The following is a 22,465-nucleotide window of genomic DNA, read 5'->3' on the forward strand; positions in this document are numbered from 1 at the left end:
TAGCTCTAAATAAATGCTAGTTTTTGTTATAATAATAGGTATTATTATTAGGGCTCCTATAGCATCCATCTTTGGCCTCATGTGACCTTGTAATAGACTTGAGTAATAGAAATGGGTCTGATTATAAAACTTAGGTCCTTTCTAATGTACTGTGCTGCATTTCTAAAGCACTTTATAGTTTGCAAAGTACATTCACATTTGTCATTTCATTGAATCTTTGTATCTTTAGATATTGTGATTCCTATAGCCCCTCAGCTCCAGTTCTTCAGAAGAAGGAGGAGGAATAAACAGAAATAAGGAGAGCAGTGACAGCAATTAGGGGTTCTGAAAATGAGGTTGAGAAGAGAGTGGTAAGAGGGCTATAAACCCACTCCAGAAAGATTGCCACTGTTTTAATTTTAACCTTTTGACTGCCTGACAGGATCAAAACACTAGCTGTTTAGAGACATCTTTTCTAGTCCTTGGAGTTACTACTTCCAAGCTGAAAAATACACGCGCACGTGCTCGTGTGTGTGTGTGTGTGTGCGCGCGCACGCATGTGGATGCGTGAGAGGGATAGGGAGAGAGCATTATGTAGGAGAATTACTTTTTTATTATTTGCTTTATAACGTAGACAACTCAGTAAAAAAAAAAAAAACAGAAAAAAACCCCAGTGGATCTAATATTAGATGCTGGGTTATTTGAGAAGTGGAATCTCTCTAAAAATGTTTTTTAAACTGATTTTATGTATTTCCTTACCCTAGTTCTGATATTTTTTCCCACCTTATTAGATCGATAGAATTCTGTATAGAGTGTTAAGGAACCACTTGATTGCTCAAGTCCCTCCATCTCCATCTGCTATCAGGAAACAGACCCATAGAAAAGGGCAAGTGAGATGGATGGAAGAAACTAACATTTATTGAGTTCCTACCATGTGTCCCAGTAGGCATTTGACTCATTCATGCATTCATTCTGTAGTTCAACAGATTTTTTTTGGAGAGTCTTCTGTGCGCAAGGCACAGTGCTAGCCATTGTGTATAGAGCAGTAAACAAAGCAGACGTTATTATGATTCCCCTCATGGAAGCTCAGAGGCTAGTGGGGAAGGCATACACTGAAGATGTACATAAATAAATATATAATATCAAATTGTTAAGTGCTCCGAAGGAAATGAACAGCATATGTGTGAGAGGATAACTGTGGAAGGGTCTTCTTTCTATAGGATTATCAGTGGAGGTTTCTCTGAGGAGGGGTCATATGAGCTCAGCCTTGAATAACAACAATAATAATAATCCTCACAAGAGTCAGTCCTCTGATAGATAGCACGTCCTATTATTATCATTTTATGTATGAGGACATGGAAGAGCAGAGAGTTAAGTAATCTGCCCGAGGCCACATAATAGAGGATGCAAAAATCATGAGAAAGAGCCTTCTAGATACGTGAATCTAGCAGTAGCACTTGCTATGGCCTTAAAAGGGGAAGAAGCAGGCAAGGTACACACATTCAGGGCACTTCTAGAAGGCTGGTGTAGCTGAAGCACGGGGTTGGGGGGTGGGGGGAGAGTGGCAGTAGACGATGTTGGAGGGCTAGGCAGGGGTCAGATCACGCAGCACTTTGTTGCACACTGCATGGAATTTGGATTTTATTCAAAGTATCGTAGGAGCCACTCACTGAAGGAATTTCAACAGGAGTGTAACATGATCAAATTTGATGCTGCAGTTTGGTATCCACAGATTCAACAAACTGTGGATCCTATAGTACTGTAGCCCATATCAAGTGAAAAAAATTCACGTGGAAGTGCACCCTCGCAGTTCAAACCTGTGTTGTTCAAGGGTCCACAGTATTTTTCATCTGTTGGCAATACACGAGGGAAGGACAGGAGCTGAAGGTCAAGAGGTGAGGTTCATGGGAAGTTTGAGGAGAGAAGCAAAAGTATGCGCTAGTGGTCTCAGGTGGGGTGCAGGTTGGATCAAGAGATATAATAGGCTTGCTATACAGTGTTGAGTGTCTGTTTGAGGTTTATCATCATGAATTTAAAGTAAAATCAATCTGTACAGTTACATGATTTTTCTCCAGTGATGTTTAGCTGGGCAATGCAGAGGGTTGGGTTCATACAAGATTGGGGTTCTGTGAATTGTGTCCAGTGGAGGAAGAGAGTATAAAAACTGTATTTGCAAAGGAACGATTATAATGGCTCATGTAATCTGGAGGGTGGTATTGGGAAATAAGGGTGACTGAAAGATAATTAAAAGGTGGTGGTTCAACAGATTATAGGTTGGAGAATTTGAGGGACTACTTGAACAGATGAAGTAGAGGTATATTGAAGTGTATTCAGATTTTAACCCTGTGGTCTAGTGGTTAGGATTCGGCGCTTTGACTGCCATGGCCCGGGTTCAATCCCTGGTCCAGGAACTGAGATCCTGCAAGCCGCATGGTGCAGCCAAAATTTAAAAATAAATAAACAAAAGTAAAATTACAAAAAAAAGTGTATTCAGTGAGTGGATGTTCTAACTTGAGATTTTGGAGTTAGTGCAGATCTCTGGTGTACCCACCACAATAAGTGATTTGAGGTGGTGGATGAAAAGGCACTGAGGATGATGTGGTCTAGGGATTGAGACACTTGCGTATTGGACAGATTGTTCTTTTAGATGAAATTGCCAGGAATGGTGACAGGAATTGGGGTGGGAAAGACTATGAGCCAAGAGCTCAGGCCTTCAGTGAGGGAGGAGAATGACCAAAGAAAGGGTGGTGGGTAACAGAAAAGGAGAGGGAGAGGATGGTGTAGTTGGATGGCTTGGGTCTCAAAGGAACAGGGGTTTTTGTAAGAAAGGAGAATTAATAGTTTGGAAGTAGCAGGAACAAGAATACCTACTCCACCTCCTGGCCTTAAGGATTTGGGGGTTAAAAAGAACAAAGCAAAACAGTCTTCTGGACAGCAGAGGAAGTAGTATCCTTATGATCAGCAGGTTTCAATTAAGGCAAAAAGGTGGAGGGAATGTTTTTTAAAAAGAAGTAATGATGGGGCTTCCCTGGTGGCGCAGTGGTTGAGAGTCTGCCTGCCAATGCAGGGGACACGGGTTCGTGCCCCGGTCCAGGAAGATCCCACATGCCGCGGAGTGGCTGGGCCTGTGAGCCATGGCCGCTGAGCCTGCGCGTCCGGAGCCTGTGCTCCGCAACGGGGGAGGCCACAACAGTGAGAGGCCCGCGTACGGCAAAAAAAAAAAAAGTAATGATGTATGGAAGTTTGCTGATTAGTGCAGGAGTTCCAGAGGAGAGTGGAGGGTTTGGGAGGGAGGAGAAAGAGGTGTGTGGGAGAGATTAGGGACATGTAGATCAGTGTGAGTATGGTTATTAGGACAGTAATAAGACCAGAGACCCTTGAACTTCAGTTCAGATGAGTGAAGTAACAGATGTACTGCGTAATGGAATTAGCCCCCCATCGTCTCTGAGAAGGCAAGCCCCTGGTTCCAGTACTGCTAAATGCTTCCTTGGAGAATATGGCAGCTTATCCCAAGGTCTCAAGGAGTGATATGGCAGTTTTCAGGGAGGGCAGTTTATGCCAAGGTCTGATGATGACTTTTCCAAGGTCACACTGAATAAGTAACAAAGCAAATCTCCTGATACCAAACGTTAGGTCTGCTCACCACTCTGATTTGTTTATTTTAGTCGTAGTGCTCATTTACCTTACTGCTGGCAGAACTGGATCCATTAGAACATTAGAAAATCAAAATTAAAGAAGAAGAAAAAAACCCCTTAAAACTAGACAGTGTTTCCACTTTGGGACCACCCCAGGCTCATACGCTGGTATGTGCAAAAGGGATGAGAACACAGGCCCTGTGCGAAAAGGATGAGAACACAGGCCCTGGAGGGCAGTCGTTGTAGCTCAGTAGGGTCTGCATGACCGGAACTGTGTGCTTTACCCTCATGCATGTGCTCTGTCCACAGGGTCATGTAGGCACAACAGCAACCAAGAAGATCGATGTCTACCTCCCCCTGCACTCAAGCCAGGACAGACTGCTGCCAATGACCGTGGTGACAATGGCCAGCGCCAGGGTACAGGATCTGATCGGGCTCATCTGTTGGCAGTACACAAGCGAAGGACGGGAGCCGAAGCTCAAGTAATCCTCCCTCTTTTTGGCTGCTCTAGTCTCTGGCTGTCTCCTGGCCACCCATGCTGCATTCTGGGCCCGGTCAGTCTTTCTAGGCTTTGGCCTGGGAGCCAGACGTCCACACTGATCCAGGTCAGGTTGCTCACCAGATCTTGGGCCTGTGTAACTCAGGCTTATCTCAGAGAGTTTGCTTGCAAACAGACTGATAAATTTGTGAATCCAGACATGAGGAAATGCATTTTAGCAGGATCCAAACCCTTTTATGATGCTTGCTGATAAAAGGAGCATGGGCAGTAGTGGAGGGAACTAGTGTTTGTTGAGCACCAGTCATGAGTTGGGCATGGTGCTGGGCACTTCATACCTGATTTCTCATTTAATTCTCCCGCTTCCTGTGAGGTGAGCATCATGATCCTCATTTTGCAGAGGAGGAAGCTCAGGATCAGAGAGTTGTTATTTGCTGAAGTTTACACCAGTGGGAGATGACAGAGTCAGAATTTGTTTTCCAGTCTGCTTGATGCCAAGATTATTACTTTATTTCCTTTTGGTCTGAATTACAGTTTTCTTTGTTATCAGTCAGTGATCAATTTTTCTCTCAATTACTAGACTCTATTCCTCATTAAACTATTATATTAAAAACGTAGTGCTTGAAAGTAGAATCTCTATATCTGTACATCATAACTTGAACTTTAAAGTGGTTTGCTGCATTAGTTCTCCCATATTTGAATTTCTTATCTGACAGGCATCCTCTCCTAGTTTTATGTGCCCTTCCCAGCAGTAGGGTTTGGGATACAGCTAAATGTAGTGGATGCCTTCATTTTGGAAGTGGATTCTCATGGAGGCTTTCTCTTCTCACATTTTGAGTTAGAATGGTCCAGTCTGTTAGATGTGTGTGTGTGTGTTTCCTTTAGGTACATTAAATTTGTACTTAAAATTATTCTTTCAGGTTCTCATTGACATTGCCCTCCACTTTGCCTGAAAAAATTGTGGATATGAAGATAATCCTTATTGCTCCTATGGCAATAGAAAGCCTTTTCAACCAGGATACCATGTAGGCTCAGAAAAGGGTTGAGTCTGCAGCTGTGCTCAAGGCTGAGCTATGGTGTTGTCCCTTTTCAGCGTGAAGTGGAAGCAAGCAAGTGCTAGTTACCTGATGTATGTTGTCTGAGTTAATCCTTAGAACACTGCTTGATGCAGGAACCAAAACGAAGAGAGGCAAAGGAGCTTGCCCAGGGTTACACAGCAAGTAATAGGAGTTGAACTGTGACATACATTTTACAGATGAGGAAACTAAAGTGTAGAGAGGCTAAGTAACTTTTCTAAATTACACAGTAAGTGGTAGAACTGGTATTTAATCCCAGGATTTTCTTTTTAATTGAATGAACGATTATTTAACTTCTGTAGTGCTTTACAATTTCCAAAAGTTTCACACACGTGATTTCATATAATTCCATATCCCTTTTTTCTCCCTTCCCCTATATTGCCCCTCCTTCCCTCTCCCCACTGATAACGTTTTTTCTCTATATCTGTAAGTTTGCTTCTTTTTTGCTTTATTCACTAGTTTGTTGTAGTTTTTAGATTCCACGTATAAGTGATAGCATATAGTATTTGTCTTTCTCTGACTTATTTCACTTAGCATAATGCCCTCCAAATCCATCCATGTTGCTGCCAGCGGCACAATTTTACTCTTTTTTATGGCTGAGTAGTATTCCATTGTGCATATATATACCACATCTTCTTTATTCATTCATCTGTTGATGGACACTTAAGTTGTATCCATGTCTTGGTAGGTGTAAATTGTGCTGCTTTGAACACTGGAGCACATGTATCTTTTCGAATTAGTGTTTTGTTATTTTTCGGATATATACCCAGGAGTGGAATTGCTGAATCATATGGTAGTTCTATTTTTAGGTTTTTGAGAAACCTCCATACTGTTTTCCACAGTGGCTGCACCAATTTACATTCCCACCAACAGTGTAGGAGGGTTCCCTTTTCTCCACATCCTCGTCAACATTTGTTATTTGTTAAACCCAGGAATTTCTGGCTCAGGAGCCCCACTCTTCAATATTACTTTATAGTCCTTACCATGGAACTCTGTTATAGGTGATATTAAAATATTTATTGAGTTCATGCTTAGTACAGGCACTGTGCTAGATCTGGAAATACAGGAGTGAAAAAGGCAGTTTATGCCATCAAGGAGGTTATTGTCAAAGGTAATAATAATAGACAATAATAACACAATACACTAGGCAATGATAATACAATACTATAATAATCCAATACAGTAGCACGCAAAATCCTGAGAAGCTCTGACCCCATACTTGGTGGTGAGACTGGAGTCATGAAAAGCAACCTTGCTTAAGCGACATCTAAACTGAAACCTGAAGGAGTAGGAAAAGGTGATGCAGAGAAGTTGAGAGGAGGGTGCTCTAAACAGAGGGAAAAGCACGGACTTGTGGTTATGATGACCCTTTAAGTTCATGCTTTAAATTCTATATTCTGCTTCAAATGCATAGTAATGATAAATGGAGTATGTTGTTGACATACTTGTATTTTTTTTAATTTTTTTTTTTTTTTGCGGTACGCAGGCCTCTCACCGCCGCGGCCTCTCCCGTTGCGGAGCACAGGCTTCGGACGCGCAGGCCCAGCGGCCATGGCCCATGGGCCCAGCCGCTCCGCGGCATGTGGGATCCTCCCGGACCAGGGCACGAACCCGTGTTCCCTGCATCGGCAGGCGGACCCTCAAGCACTGCGCCACCAGGGAAGCCCTATACTTGTATTTTAATAACCAGTTAACTGTGGACTAGGAACAGAACCAAGTTCAGAAATAGGCAGAGTGTGCTGGGAGTTGATTCTTTCAGAGCATTACTTCTAAAGGAACATGCTGTGAATGAGTTTACCAGTATGTGAAATACTGATTTTTCTCAGGCTTCAGGGCAACTAGGTGGTCTGAGGGTAGTCAGAGCCTCCAGCCGTCATTTCTGGGTACGGAACAGAGTCATCCATCTATCTGTGTGCCGTACAGATGCTGTTATTTTCTAAGTATCCCAAGATGTCAAAAAAAGTGGGAAACACTGCTTGAGGGTATAGGGACCAAAGGAACTTCATGCCTGGATGGGGACTAGACGAAGTCTCACTGCTGGAAACTAGGAGCTGGGGTGGGATTGTCCTGCCTATGAAAAGAAACTGAACAAAGCTACCTGGGTCTGTGGCTCATTTCAAGTTTTGTTTCTGGGGTGGCAGGGGAATAAGATAGCAGTGTGACCAGGACCTGGCCACGATGTGACTGGGTTTATGATATCCCTAGTGTCCCTAGTATCACCGAAGGATAGGAACCCTGAGCTGCCAGTGTAAGACCTGGCTCTAGACTGGAGGCCTCTGCTTTGATGAAGATGGAAGACAGTGGCATTAGACAGGGAGGCGTGAGAGAGGAAGAAAGGGAGAGAGAAAAAGAGAGGAAGCATTCCTATTCAAGAAGAGCTAGCAAATTAAAATTCCAAAGCAAACCAGTATAACTAGTACTAAGAAAGAAAGACAATAATCTGGAGAAAAATTCACACCCAACAAAATTATAATAAAGCAATCTGAAAATAAATTTCAAATAAACATATTTAAATTCATCAAAATGATGAAGGAATAACACCCATGGGTAAACTTCTAGGAAATTGTGAAACAAAACTGAGCAGATGAGAATCAAGAGGTGGATTTAGAAAAGAACCAATTAAAAGTTCTGGAAATATAAAATGCAGTTATGAAAGTTAAAAAAAAAAAAAAGTATGTTGGATAAGCTTTAGACTGGGCCCAGTTAAAGAGGAAATGAATTGAAAGATAGTACTAATGAATTCAACTCAGGATGCAACACAAAGATACAAAGAGATACAAAGAAGGAAAGGTAAGTTAAGAGACATGGGGGAAAGATGGAGAGCCTCCCATATGTGAAGTAAAGAATAGAGGGAACAGCAGGGAAACAATATTTGAAGAGCTAATGCCAGAGAATTTCCCGGAATTGAAGGCAGATAAGAATGAGTCTTCGTATTAAAAGCACATACAAATTAAGTGGTGCAAGGATAGACTTTTCAACAAATGATGCTGGGCAGTTGGACATCCATAAGCCAAAAAAATAAACTACAACCTAAACCACATGCCTTGTATAAAATTAACTCAAAGTGAAATTGCAACTTAAATGTAAAATGTAAAACCATAGAACTTTTAGAAGAAAACAAAGGAAAACATCTTTGGGACTGAGGGCTAGATGAAGAGTTCTTATACATGACACTAAAAGCATGATCCACAGTAGAAAAAAAAAAAGATAAATTGGACTTCATCAAAATTTAAAACCTTTGTTTTACAAAAGATCCTTGGGGCTTCCCTGGTGGCGCAGTGGTTAAGAATCCACCTGCCAATGCAGGGGACACAGGTTCGAGCCCTGGTCTGGGAAGATCCCACATGCTGTGGAGCAGCTAAGCCCATGTGCCACAACTACTGAGCCTGCGCTCTAGAGCCCGCAATCCACGAATACTGAGCCCATGTGCCACAAATACTGAAGCCTGCGCATGCCTGGAGCCCATGCTCCGCAACAAGAGAAGCTACTGCAATGAGAAGCCCGCACACCTCAACGAAGAGTAGCCCCCGCTTGCCACAAGTAGAGAAAGCCCACGCGCAGCAAGGAAGACCCAACACAGCCAAAAATAAATAAATTAAATAAATTTTAAAAAATCTTTTTTTAATTAGAAAAAAGAAAAAAAGAATCTTATTTCCTTCTCAGTCCAAAAGCTGTCAAGCAGACATTCTGCCATCTCCTTTCCCATGGGTGAGAGTCTTCAGCTCCACCTGGCAAAAGGGGGTTGGGGAGGAGGGTGGCAGTGAGTCAAACAGTAGGATTTAAGGCAAAAACAACATCAATAGGGATATTTTGGTAAACTACATAATGAAAAAAGGAATAGCCCACCAAGATAATATAATAATTCTGACTGTGTATGCATCTAGCAACATAGTCTCAGAATATTTTAAGGTAATTTTAAGGAGCATCCTTGACTGATCCACAGTCAGAACAGGAAATTTCAATACCTACTATCAGAAACTGATAAACAAAGCAGACCAAAGATTAGTAAGGCTAAGGAAGATTCAAACAATTTAATTACCAATTCTGAACCCCCCAAATAGAGATTATTTCTTGTACTAGTTTGTAAACCTTTGAAGTTGAGTGTATCTTATTAAGATTTATATTCCTGAGTGTACCTAGCATGCTGACATTTTAAAACAGTTGCTCTGTAAGTATATGTTGAATTACAAAATTACGTTGACTCCAAAGAAGCCATGGTCTTTTGAAATTTTTTTGCACCTCTTATGTGATAGTGGATTTCTCAGTTCTGTTTGATATAAGACAGTCTATAAAGTAAATACCTGGGATCTCTTCCTGTCAGGAAGTGAAGTACAGGTTTATTTTCTTTCTAGCTTGTTTGTACTTAAGTGTTGGAATAGATCCTTACTTGATCTTTTCCAGTGGGTTGGCCCTGTGGAAGAGCTCTTCATTCACAGTGGGGCAAATTGCTAGATGAATGGGAGAGCTTTCCTTTATTTTCAAGAAAATTATTTATTTGAGAAGGTTGTTCTCCTGTCTCTGTGCCTTGAAAAATGTCTATGGAAGTAGGCTGTGGCCTCTGGGAAGGAAAGGAGAATTGGCTGGAATTCTTGGCTTCCTTGACTCTTACACTTGTTAATTCTTGAGCAGGATTGAAGTGTGGTATTTAAGATAATTTCCTGCTTATTTTGTTGCACTGATTTTGGAGGAAACTAAAATCTATTTGGAAGAAGCTTAAATGAAATCATTTCAGTCTCTAGGTAGTTGAATATGTAAATTTTGACTTTGTTACGTAGATTTATGTTTACTGAATGTTGACCAGAAAATGTGCCCTATAAAATTTATGCTTAGAGATTTATCTATATTTGGGAGGCCTACTGTATAATAATGTTTTATAAATATTCTATAGATTCTGGAAAAATTATTCTCTATAGGTTACAGAATTCAATATATACTTATTAAATCAGCATTTTTAATTACTATTATGTTCTTAACAGTTTTTGACTATTTTTAGTCCATGAATGATTCAGAGAAATGAATTAAGTTTCCTGTGTGTGTATGTGATTTTTCTCCTGAGATTTCAGCGGTTTCCACTTTATATATATATATATATTTATATATATATATATATATACACACACACATATATCAGTGCACAAAAAGATTCATGCATTTCATATCTTTATGTACCTTTTTCAATGTAAAACAGTCCAATTTGTTTTATTTATGTATTGTGCCCTGCCTTTTTCTTTATTTCAGTAACAATGAGCTATTTTTTCCACTGTTCTTCTTTGTACTTCTCCAGTGTATCTTTGTTCAGCCTTTTACCTTTGCCATTTTGTTTTAGCTATGTTGAATACCTTTGTGAGGTTTTTCCTTCTTGGCCCATTCAAGTCACTGTCTTTTCATAGGGAAGTTTATCTTACTAACATTTATTATAACTACTGACATGTTGGTTTCATGTTAGTCTACTTGTTTTTTTTTTTAAATTATTAATTAATTTATTTTGGCTGTGTTGGGTCTTCGTTTCTGTGAAAGGGCTTTCTCTGGTTGTGGCAAGCGGGGGCCACTCTTCAGCGCGGTGCGCAGGCCTCTCACTGTTGCAGCCTCTCTTGTTGCAGAGCACAGGCTCCAGCCGCGCAGGCTCAGTAGTTGTGGCTCACGGGCCCAGTCGCTCCGCGGCATGTGGAATCTTCCCAGACCAGGGCTCGAACCCGTGTCCCCTGCATTAGCAGGCAGATTCTCAATCACTGCGCCACCAGGGAAGCCCAGTCTACTTGTTTTAAGCTTTGTTTTTTATGCTTTCTTTGTTTTCTTTATTTTCTATTTCGAATTTTTTTACAGTTCTAAAGCTGGTTACCTTTAAATCTCTTTAATAGACTTTATTTTTTAGGGCAGTTTTAGATTTACAGAAAAATTGCCCAGAAATTATAAAGTTCCCACATTATCTCCTTCCTGCCTCTCATTTTTCCCTATTAGTGGCATCTTGCACTAGTGTGGTACATTTGTTACAATTGTTGAACATATGCTGATACATTATGATTAAAGTCAGCAGTTTACATTAGGTACACTTTGTGTATTGTACAATTCTAATTATTGTATCATACAGAATGGTTTCACCAGCCTAAAAATGCCCTGTGTTCTATTTATTCATCCCACTCCTCTCACCTCTGGCAACCACTCATCTTTTTACTGTCTCTGTAGTTTTGCATTTTCCATAATGTAGGCTACTTGGAATCATTCCATATGTAGCCTTTTCAGACTGGCTTCTTTCACTTAGCAGTATGTGTTTAAGGTTCCTTCATGTCTTTTTCTGGCTTGATAGCTCATATTTCATATGGTGACTAATACTCCATTCTATGGATATACCACAGTTTTTCCATTCACCTACTGAAGGATAGCTTGGTTGCTTCTACTTTTTTTTTTTTAACATCTTTATTGGAGTATAATTGCTTTACAATGGTGTGTTAGTTTCTGCTTTATAACAAAGTGAATCAGCTATACATATACATATATCCCCATATCTCCTCCCTCTTGCATCTCCCTCCCACCCTCCCTATTCCACCCCTCTAGGTGGTCACAAAGCACCGAGCTGATCTCCCTGTGCTATGCAGCTGCTTCCCACTAGCTATCTGTTTTACATTTGGTAGTATATATGTGTCCATGCCAGTCTCTAACTTCGTCCCAGCTTACCCTTTCCCCTCTGTGTGTCCTCAAGTCCATTTTCTGCGTCTGCATCTTTATTCCTGTCCTGCCCTTAGATTCTTTAGAACCATTTTTTTTTTGATTCCATATATATATGTTAGCATACGGTATTTGTTTTTCTCTTTCTGACTTACTTCACTCTGTATGACAGACTCTAGGTCCATCCACCTCACTACAAATAACTCAATTTCATTTCTTTTTATGGCTGAGTCATATTCCATTGTATATATGTGGCACATCTTCTTTATCCATTCATCTGTCGATCGACACTTAGGTTGCTTCCATGTCCTGGCTGTTGTAAATAGTGCTGCAAAGAACATTGTGGTACATGACTCTTTTTGAATTATGGTTTTCTCAGGGTATATGCCCAGTAGTGGGATTGCTGGGTCGTATGGTAGTTCTATTTTTAGTTTTTTAAGGAACCTCCATACTGTTCTCCATAGTGGCTGTATCAATTTACATTCCCACCAACAGTTCAAGAGGGTTCCCTTTTCTCCACACCCGCTCCAGCATTTACTGTTTGTAGATTTTTTGATGATGGCCATTGTGGCCATTCTGACTGGTGTGAGGTGATATCTCATTGTAGTTTTGATTTACATTTCTCTAATGATTAGTGATGTTGAGCATTTTTTCATGTATTTGTTGGCAATCTGTATATCTTCTTTGGAGAAATGTCTATTTAGATCTTCTGCTCATTTTTGGATTTGGTTGTTTGTTTTTTTGATATTGAGCTGCATGAGCTGCTTGTCACTGTTGGAGATTAATCCTTTGTCAGTTGCTTCATTTGCAAATATTTTCTCCCATTCTGAGGGTTGTCTTTTCTCTTGTTTATGATTTCCTATGCTGTGCAAATCTTTGAAGTTTCATTAGGTCCCATTTGTTTATTTTTGTTTTTATTTCCATTTCTCTAGGAGGTGGGTCAAAAAGGATCTTGCTGTGATTTATGTCATAGAGTGTTGTGCCAAATGTTTTCCTCGAAGAGTTTTATAGTGTCTGGCCTTACATTTAGGTCTTTAATCCATTTTGAGTTTATTTTTGTGTGTGGTGTTAGGGAGTGATCTAATTTCATTCTTTTACATGTAGCTGTCCAGTTTTCCCAGCACCACTTATTGAAGAGGCTGTCTTTTCTCCATTGTATAGTCTTGCCTCCTTTATCAAAAATAAGGTGACCATATGTGTGTGGGTTTATCTATGGGCTTTCTATCCTGTTCCATTGATTTATTTCTGTTTTTGTACCAATACCATACTGTCTTCATTACTGTAGTGTTGTAGTATAGTCTGAAGTCAGGGAGCCTGATTCCTCCAGCTCCGTTTTTCTTTCTCAAGATTGCTATGGTTATTCGGGGTCTTTTGTGTTTCCATACAAATTGTGAAATGTTTTCTTCTAGTTCTGTGAAAAATGCCATTGGTAGTTTGATAGGGATTGCGCTGAATCTGTAGATTGCTTTGGGTAGTATAGTCATTTACACAGTGTTGATTCTTCCAATCCAAGAACATGGTATATCTCTCCATCTGTTTGTATCATCTTTAATTTCTTTCATCAGTGTTTTGTAGTTTTCTGCATACAGGTCTTTTTTCTCCTTAGGTAGGTTTATTCCTAGCTGTTTTATTCTTTTTGTTGCATTGGTAAATGGGACTGTTTCCTTAATTTCTCTTTCACATTTTTCGTCCTTAATGTATAGGAATGCAAGAGATTTCTGTGCATTAATTTTGTATCCTGCTATTTTACCAGATTCATTGATTAGCTCTAGTAGTTTTCTGGTAGCATCTTTGGGATTCTCTATGTACAGGATCATGTCATCTGCAAACAGTGACAGCTTTACTTCTTTTCTGATTTGGATTCCTTTTATTTCTTTTTCTTCTCTGATTGCTGTGGCTAAAACTTCCAAAACTATGTTGAATAAGAGTGGTGAGAGTGCGCAACCTTGTCTTGTTCCTGATCTTAGTGGAAATGATTTCAGTTTTCCACCACTGAGAACGATGTTGGCTGTGGGTCTGTCATATATGGCCTTTATTATGTTGAGGTAAGTTCCCTCTGTGCCTACTTTCTGCAGGGTTTTTATCATAAATGGGTGTTGAATTTTGTCGAAAGCTTTTTCTGCATCTATTGAGATGATCATATGGTTTTCCTACTTCAGTTTGTTAGTATGGTGTATCACATTGATTGATTTACGTATATTGAAGAATCCTTGCATTCCTGGGATAAACCCCACTTGTTCATGGTGTATGATCTTTTAATGTGATGTTGGATTCTGTTTGCTAGTATTTTGTTGAGGAGTTTTGCATCTATGTTTATCAGTGATATTGGCCTGTAGTTTTCTTTCTTTGTGACATCTCTGTCTCGTTTTGGTATCAGGGTGATGGTGGCCTCATAGAATGAGTTCGGGAGTGTTCTTCCCTCTGCTATATACTGAAAGAGTTTGAGAAGGATAGATGTTAGCTCTTCTCTAAATGTTTGATAGAATTCGCCTGTGAATCCATCTGGTCCTGGGCTTTTGTTTGTTGGAAGATTTTTAATCACAGTATCAATTTTCAGTGCTTGTGATTGGTCTGCTTATATTTTCTGTTTCTTCCTGGTTTAGTCTCAGACGGTTGTGCTTTTCTAAGAATTTGTCCATTTTATTGGCATAGAGTTGCTTGTAGTAAATCTCTCATGATCCTTTGTATTTCTGCAGTGTCAGTTACTACTTCTTTTTCATTTCTAATTCTATTGATTTGAGTGTTCTCCCTTTTTTTCTTGATGAGTCAAGCAAGCAGTTTATCAATTTTGTTTATCTTCTCAAAGAACCAGCTTTTAGTTTTATTGATCTTTGCTATTGTTTCCTTCATTTCTTTTTCATTTATTTCTGATCTGATCTTTATGATTTCTTTCCTTCTGCTAACTTTGGGGTTTTTTTTTTGTTCTTTCTCTAATTGCTTTAGGTGTAAGGTTAGGTTGTTTATTTGAGATGTTTCTTATTTCTTTAGGTAGGATTGTATTGCTATAAACTTCCCTCTTAGAACTGCTTTTGCTGCATCCCATAGGTTTTGGGTCATCATGTTTTCATTGTCATTTGTTTCTAGGTATTTTTTGATTTCCTCTTTGATTTCTTCAGTGATCTCTTGGTTATTAAGTAGTGTATTGTTTAGCCTCCATGTGTTTGTATTTTTTACAGATTTTTTCCTGTAATTGGTATCTAGTCTCACAGCATTGTGGTCAGAAAAGATACTTGATACGATTTCAGTTTTCTTACATTTACCAAGGCTTGGTTTGTGACCCAAGGTATGATCTATCTTGGAGAACATTCCATGAGCACTTGAGAAGAAAGTGTATTCTGTTGTTTTTGGATGGGATGTCCTATAAATATCAATTAAGTCCATCTTGTTTAATGTATCATTTAAAGCTTGTGTTTCCTTATTTATTTTCATTTTGGATGATCTGTCTATTGGTGAAAGTGGGGTGTTAAAGTCCCCTTCTATGATTGTGTTACTGTCAGTTTCCCCTTTTATGGCTGTTAGCATTTGCCTTATGTATTGAGGTGCTCCTATGTTGGGTGCATAAATATTTACAGTTGTTATATCTTCTTCTTGGATTGATCCCTTGATCATTATGTAGTGTCCTTCTTTGTCTCTTGTAATAGTCTTTATTTTAAAATCTATTTTGTCTGACATGAGAATTGCTACTCCAGCTTTCTTTTTGAGTTCCATTTACATGGCATATCTTTTTCCATCCCCTCACTTTCAGCTTGTATATGTCCCTAGGTCTGAAGTGGCTCTCTTGTAGACAGCATATATATGGGGCTTGTTTTTGTACCCATTCAGCCAGTCTGTGTCTTTTGGTTGGAGCATTTAATCCATTTACATTTAAGGTAGTTATTGATATGTATGTTCCTATTACCATTTTCTTAATTGTTTTGGGTTTGTTATTGTAGGTCTTTTCCTTCTCTTGTGTTTACTGCCTAGAGAAGTTCCTTTAGCGTTTGTTGTAAAGCTGGTTTGGTGGTGCTGAATTCTCTTAGCTTTTGCTTGTCTGTAAACATTTTAATTTCCTTGTTGAATCTGAATGAGATCCTTGCTGGGTAGGGTAATCTTTGTTGTAGGTTTTTCCCTTTCATCACTTTAAATGTGTCCTTCCACTCCCTTCTGGCTTGCAGAGTTTCTGCTGAAAGATCAGCTGTTAACCTTATGGGCATTCCCTTGTATGTTATTTGTTGTTTTTCCCTTGCTGTTTTTATTATTTTTTCTTTGTATTTAATTTTCAGTAGTTTGATTAATATGTGTCTTGGTATGTTTTTCCTAGGGTTTACCCTGTATGGGACTCTCTATCCTTCCTGGAGTTGGGTGACTGTTTCCTTTCCCATGTTAGGGAAGTTTTCAACTATAATCTCTTCAAATATTTTCTCAGAACCTTTCTTTTTCTCTTCTTCTCTGGGACCCCTATAATTCGAATGTTGGTGTGTTTAACGTTGTCCCAGAGGTCTCTAAGACTGTCCTCAAATCTTTTCATTCTTTTTTCTTTATTCTGCTCTGCAGTAGTTATTTCCACTATTTTATCTTCCAGGTCACTTATCCGTTCTTCAGCCTCAGTTATTCTGCTATGGATTCCTTCTAGAAAATTTTTAATTTCATTTATTGTGTTGGTCATCATGGTTTGTTCACTTTTTAGTTCTTCTAGGTCCTTGTTAAACGTTTCTTGTATTTTGTCCATTTTGTTTCCAAGATTTTGGATCATCTTTACTATCATTACTCTGAATTCTTTTTCAGGTAGACTGCCTATTTCCTTTTGTTTGTTCTGGTGGGTTTTTACCTTGCTCCTTCACCTGCTGTGTGTTTCTCTATCTTCTTATTTTGCTTAACTTACTGTGTTTGGGGTCTCTTTTTCGCAGGCTGCACACGTTCGTAGTTTCCGTTGTTTTTGGTGTCTGCTCATGTTTTTATTCTCTTAACAGCATTTTTGGCAGAGCTGAAGTTTTTAATGTTAATGAACTCCAGCTTACCAATTTTTTTACATAGATTGTGCTTTTGGTGTTATAGCTAAAAAGTCATCACCAAACCTAAGGTTACCTACTTTTTCTCCTGTTATTTTCTAGAAGTGTCATAGTTTTGTGCTTTACGTTTAGGTTTCTGATCCATTTAGAGTTGATTTTTGTGAAGTGTGTAAGGTTTGTGTCTAGATTTCTTTCTTCTTTTTTTCTTCTTCTTAATATCCAGTTGAAAAAACCATCCTTTCTCCATTGAGTTGTCTTTGCTCCTTTGTCAAAGATCAGTTGACTATATTTGTGTGCATCTATTTCTGACCTGTAAGATTTTTTAAAACATTCCTTAATTTATATTTCTCCACCAGATTCAAGAGTGAAACACTATCTTTTTAGGCTCACCCATTTGTAAAAGAGAAAAAAATAAAATTCAGTGAGGTTTTACCCTGTCAAGAACTTGAGATGGGAGGTATGCACTTGTTCTTGACAGAAAACCACATTTATTTTACTTCATAGATAATTTTAAGGGATTTTTAAGAATAATTTTGACTAGTCTTAATTTTTTTAAAATAAATTTTTATTTATTTTATTATTATTTTTTTTGGCTGCATTGGGTCTTTGTTGCTGCACACGGGCTTTCTCTAGTTGCAGTGAGCGGGGGCTACTCTTCATTGTGGTGTGCGGGCTTCTCATTGAGGTGGCTTCTCTTGTTGCGGAGCGCGGACTCTAGGTGCGCAGGCTTCAGTAGTTGTGGCACGAGGGCTTAGTAGTTGTGGAGCACGGCCTTCGTTGCTCTGCCGCGTGTGGGATCTTCCTGGACTAGGGCTCGAACCCTTGTCCTGTGCCTTGGCAGGCGGATTCTTAACCACTATGCCACCAGGGAAGCCCTGACTAGTCCTAATTTTTATGCAGAGATTTCAGTCGTGTGTTGTGACTCCATTGTACACTAGAATAGCCATTCCTTGCCTTCTTCTTTTCAGGTGTCCCTTAGACATTCAACGTATTTCACTGGTCTCTTATTTACTATTGCTCTTCATTAGGCTACTGACAGGTGAAGTACTGATACTAAAAACCTGAAGAATTTTGCTGTGTTATACAAAGCTGGTGTAGTATACTTTGGAGATTATCACAGTGCTCAGTGAGTGGAAGTTTATGGCTATAGAGCAGTGCTGTCCAAATGAAATGCAATGCAATCATTTCACACCTGTTAGAATGACTGTCATCAAAAAGACAAGATATAACAAGTGTTGGTGAGGACGTGGAGAAAAGGGAACCCTTGTGCACTGTTGGTAGGAATGGAAATTGATACAGGCACTATGGAAAGCAGTATGGAGGTTCCTCAGTAAATTAAAAATAGAACTGCCATATGATCCAGCAATCCCACTTCTGGGTATGTATCCATAGGAAGTGCAAACAGGATCACAAAGAGATACCTGCACTCCCACGTTCATTGCAGCATTATTCACGATAGCCAAGATATGGAAACAACCTAACTGTTCATATATGGATGAATGGATAAAGATGATAATGGTGTATATATACACACAATGGAATATTACTCAGCCATGAGAAAGAAGGAAATCCTGCTATTTTCAACAACATAGATGGACCTTGAGGACATGATGCTAAGTAAGATAAGTTAGACAGGGAAAGACAAATACTGTATGATATCACTTATATGTGGAATCTAAAAAAGTGGACACATAGAAACAGAGATTAGAATGGTGGTTACCAGGGCCTAGGGTGTGGGGGAAATGGGGAGATGTTGGTCAGAGGTTATAAACTTTCAGTTATAAGTTCTTGGGAACAGAGTACAGCACATTTGAAAAGTTGCTTAGGTTGCCAAATGTTCTCACCATGATGGAGGTATTGGCTAATACTACTTGGTAGTAATCATTTGGTAATACGTAAGTGTATCGTATCAACACCTTAAACCTGTACAATGCTATATGTGAATTATATTTTAATAAAGCCGGAAAAAATGTATAATACAAGCTACAAATGTAAGCCACATTTACAATTTTAAATTTTCTAGTAATCACATATTTAAACATTTCCAAAAAGCAAGTGAAATTAATTTTCATAATATATTTAACCCATTATATCCTAAATATTATCACTTCAACATGTAATTGATATAAAAATTATTATTGAGATTTTTAATGTTCTTTTTTTTTTGGTCACGTATTAAAATCCAGTGTTTATTTGCTATTTACAGCACATCTCAATTCAGACTAGGACTCAGTAGCCACATGTTTGGAAAGTGCAGCTGTAGAGTATGCCAACACATGATACAGCCATGCAGTGGATTCACTTCATTCTCATAGAGCCCTTGGGAAACTTGGTGGACCGCCTAGATAGTTGAGGTTTATCTCATTCAGTATCGAGGTTTCTTTATTTTTGTAATATTTCATAGAAGCTCACCAACATGTGTTAACATTTTCCTCTGCCTTCTTAATCAGTATGTAACACAGTGGTTAAGAGTGTGGGATTCAAAGTCATAGTCTGGGTTTGCATTCTGGCACTAACCATTAGGGTGATCTTGGATGAATTACTTCAGCCCATGTATTCCATTTTTCTCATGTGTAAAATGAGGATAGAAACTTCCTATCAGGGTGGTTATGAAAATAAAATGAGAAAATACATGGCACGTGCTCAGTAAATGTTTGTTTCTGTTGCTGCTAAATACTGTAACTCCAGCAGCTACTACTGCAATGAATACTTGTATTAGTTCAGCAATAGTAGCATAATTTAGCCCTTTCTTGATGAGTCAATTAATGGTACCATGCTATGATACAGTGATGCCCTTGTGGGCTTATGAAAGTATCTAGGAACTTTTGACTTTACATTATACGTTTTCTGACAACTTAGCAATTTGAATTCTTTATACTCCCCACACCGCCACCCCCACCCCACCCCCCCTTTTTTTTTTTTGCTGTCTGCATGCCTGCCACTGTCTACTCTCCTTCCATTTCTAGGTTGTTGCTTCTAATTTATACTCCTTAGAGTCTTCATTGAGAACCGTTTACCTAAATAATACAGCCTAAGGCGCCCTTCCCATCTGACCCCCAGCTATGCTCCCGTACATTCTAACGCATCGCATTCTTTAACTGGCAGCTTCTTGACACGCACCATGTCTGCTTTTGCTGTTTCCTTAGAAGTGCGTTTCTCACTCTTCTTTTGATATCCTGCTTAATCTCAAAGACTTAAGTCCCTCATCATTTCTTCATTCAGCAAATATTTATGGAGTTCCAGGCCCTGGGTATCGAGGATAAAATGGAGAACAAGAGAAATGCAATTGCTGCTCTCAAAAAATTTACAGTTTGGTGGGGAAGAAGAAATTATCAAGTGTAATAGCACTTTGTAACTGGCTCATTTCACTTATCATTTGTATTCATTCATGCATTCAGTAAATATTTATTGAGTGTTTGCTGCGTACCAGGCATTTTGCTGGGTGTACAGTGGTGAGGGGAACAAGACATAGTTTCTCTTTCATGAATTCTACAACCTAGTGAGGGAAATGGGCAAATAATTAAGCCAAATAATGTTTGCTTAGAAGCTGAGTTAAGTGCTCTGCAGGGAAGGAATGCCATTTGTGAGAGCCTCACCTGGGAACCAGGGAGGAATTCCCTCAGAAAGTGATGCCAGGGGCATTTGGCAAGGGAAGGCTCCTGGCAGATGGAACTGTGTGGCAGTGATGCTGTGGCAGGAGGAAGCATGCTGTGGTCAGGGAACTTAAAGACATAGCAATAGAAACTGTCCAAAAAGGAGCTCAGACAGAACAATATAAAGGTCTTGCTTCTACCTAAAAATTAGTGGACATTTTCTCCCTAAAACTTTACCAGGAAATTTAGATTTAACTATTCCTGTCTGAGGTTGCTGTGGCTTGACAAACGTTATGATGTTATTTATCAGTTCTACTTTCCATTTATGGGGGGGTGTGTTTTAGAGAAAAGGAAATCTTGGGAGTCTTAAAAATCTTTTATCTGACTTCAAAGAGATGAACTTCTGAGCTGCAACCATCAGGATCTTTCTCTTGCTAATGCCTGACACACTCTTAATATTGCTTGTCACCAAAATAAGCAGCAGAGATCATGTAATGAGCATTCTGGACATTTCAGAATCATGCATTCTTTTATTTTTCATTTAAAAAACAATAAGCATTAATCTGTCTTGTGTTCATACTTTAGTGTGTTTTGTATTTTCTGAAGATAAGAATGAACATGTCAGATCACATTTGGTAGAAATCTGGGATGCTTCCTGGAATGCTCCTGAATTTTCATATATGAATTAAATACCATCTATTTATGGGCTATAGGCTTCTGTCTCTTCATAAAAGCCATACTGGCCTTTGAACATAAAATGAATATTGGTCAACAATTCAATGCAATAAATTTTTCTAATGAAGAAATTTAGCTTTATTTGATGATATATGAATAAGGGAAATTCAGTTAATTGTACTCATTAAAGCTTTGGAGATCTATATATCTCCCCCAAAAGGATCTCTCTTTGGCAGCAGGCTCCATTTTGCATCCACTCATTTCTTAAACTTCCAGTCCTCTTACAAGCTCCATGGTACCTAAAAGGGCCTGCTCCTTCCATGCCAACCCCACTCTAAAATTAAGCCTCTTCTTGTGGATCCAGTTGTCCTGTACTTGTTTGTTACCGTTTTGATCATTCTTCTCTCTCTGGTAGTGACTCACAAACAGGACTTTTAGGTTTCTCTGTCTCATTGCTATCCACCATGCTTCTGTTAGATAGTTAATTCTGCTTCTGTGTAATCAGAAGCTTAAAAGTGGTAGAAGAAATTTTGGCAAAATGAGAAACCTTCTTCATGCCAGGCACTGTGCAGTTAATTATGTCATTTAATCCTTATAAGACCCTTATGCAGTAGTTATGGTTATTTCTTCCATAATTCCAGAACCTAGTAGAGAAAATGAGCACACTTCCCAATCAGACAGGCCATGCTCAGAGTCTCTAGGACAAGTGATTTTCTCTGTGTAGTGGGGTGAGAGATTTCCCAGACTTCTTTGTACTGTTCCATATTTCTAAATTGTCTACAGTAAGAATGTATTAATATTACACTTATCAAAAATTTAATTAAATATTTTATAAAGAAAGGAAAATGAAAGTTATACATACATATTATGGGACATCTGGAAAGTATAGAAATTTAGAAAGAAAAAAGTGCTCATTGCTTTAATGTAAATATAATCTTTATGAACTTTTTGGTCCCTTTTCTTCTAGTCTTTTTATATGTATGTAATTGAACATTTTTATATAGTTGTAATAATTTCTTATTGTTTTCTCCATAAAAAACTGAGATGCCAGTACTCATATATTGGTGAACTGTAAGAATACCTCTTTCATTTTCACCCCTTCCTGGGCCTTCTTCCCTTGTCTTGAATTGCTATCTCTGATACATGTGCACTGCCTTGAAAGCCCCATTTGGCTAACAGATATCAATGTGACAAGCCAGAAAAAGAAAAAGAAAAGCTTATTACTTCTCCTCTTCTCGTTAACACACACATCATTAATACCCTCTATGTTTTTTTCACGGGTAGAGTGATTCAGTCTACACATTCATATGTTCATTCATTCAACAGATATTTGTTCTAAATGCCAGCCGTTTTACTCTTC

At 38.9% G+C, this 22,465-nt stretch overlaps 1 protein-coding gene across 4 annotated transcripts in view; it reads left to right on the forward strand.

Moving 5' to 3' along the window:
* Positions 1–22,465, forward strand: part of MAPKAP1 (MAPK associated protein 1) — a 231,184-nt gene that overhangs the window by 95,791 nt on the left and 112,928 nt on the right. For all 4 annotated transcript variants that reach the window (XM_082656563.1, XM_082656562.1, XM_082656565.1 and 1 more), the window contains one exon: positions 3,924–4,096. In XM_082656563.1, coding sequence (XP_082512689.1) covers positions 3,924–4,096 — 173 coding nt within the window. The remainder of the gene's footprint in view (positions 1–3,923; positions 4,097–22,465) is intronic.

This window comes from Grampus griseus (assembly GCF_964374135.1).
Source record: "Grampus griseus genome assembly, chromosome: 6".
In the NCBI taxonomy this organism is placed as follows: domain Eukaryota; kingdom Metazoa; phylum Chordata; class Mammalia; order Artiodactyla; family Delphinidae; genus Grampus; species Grampus griseus.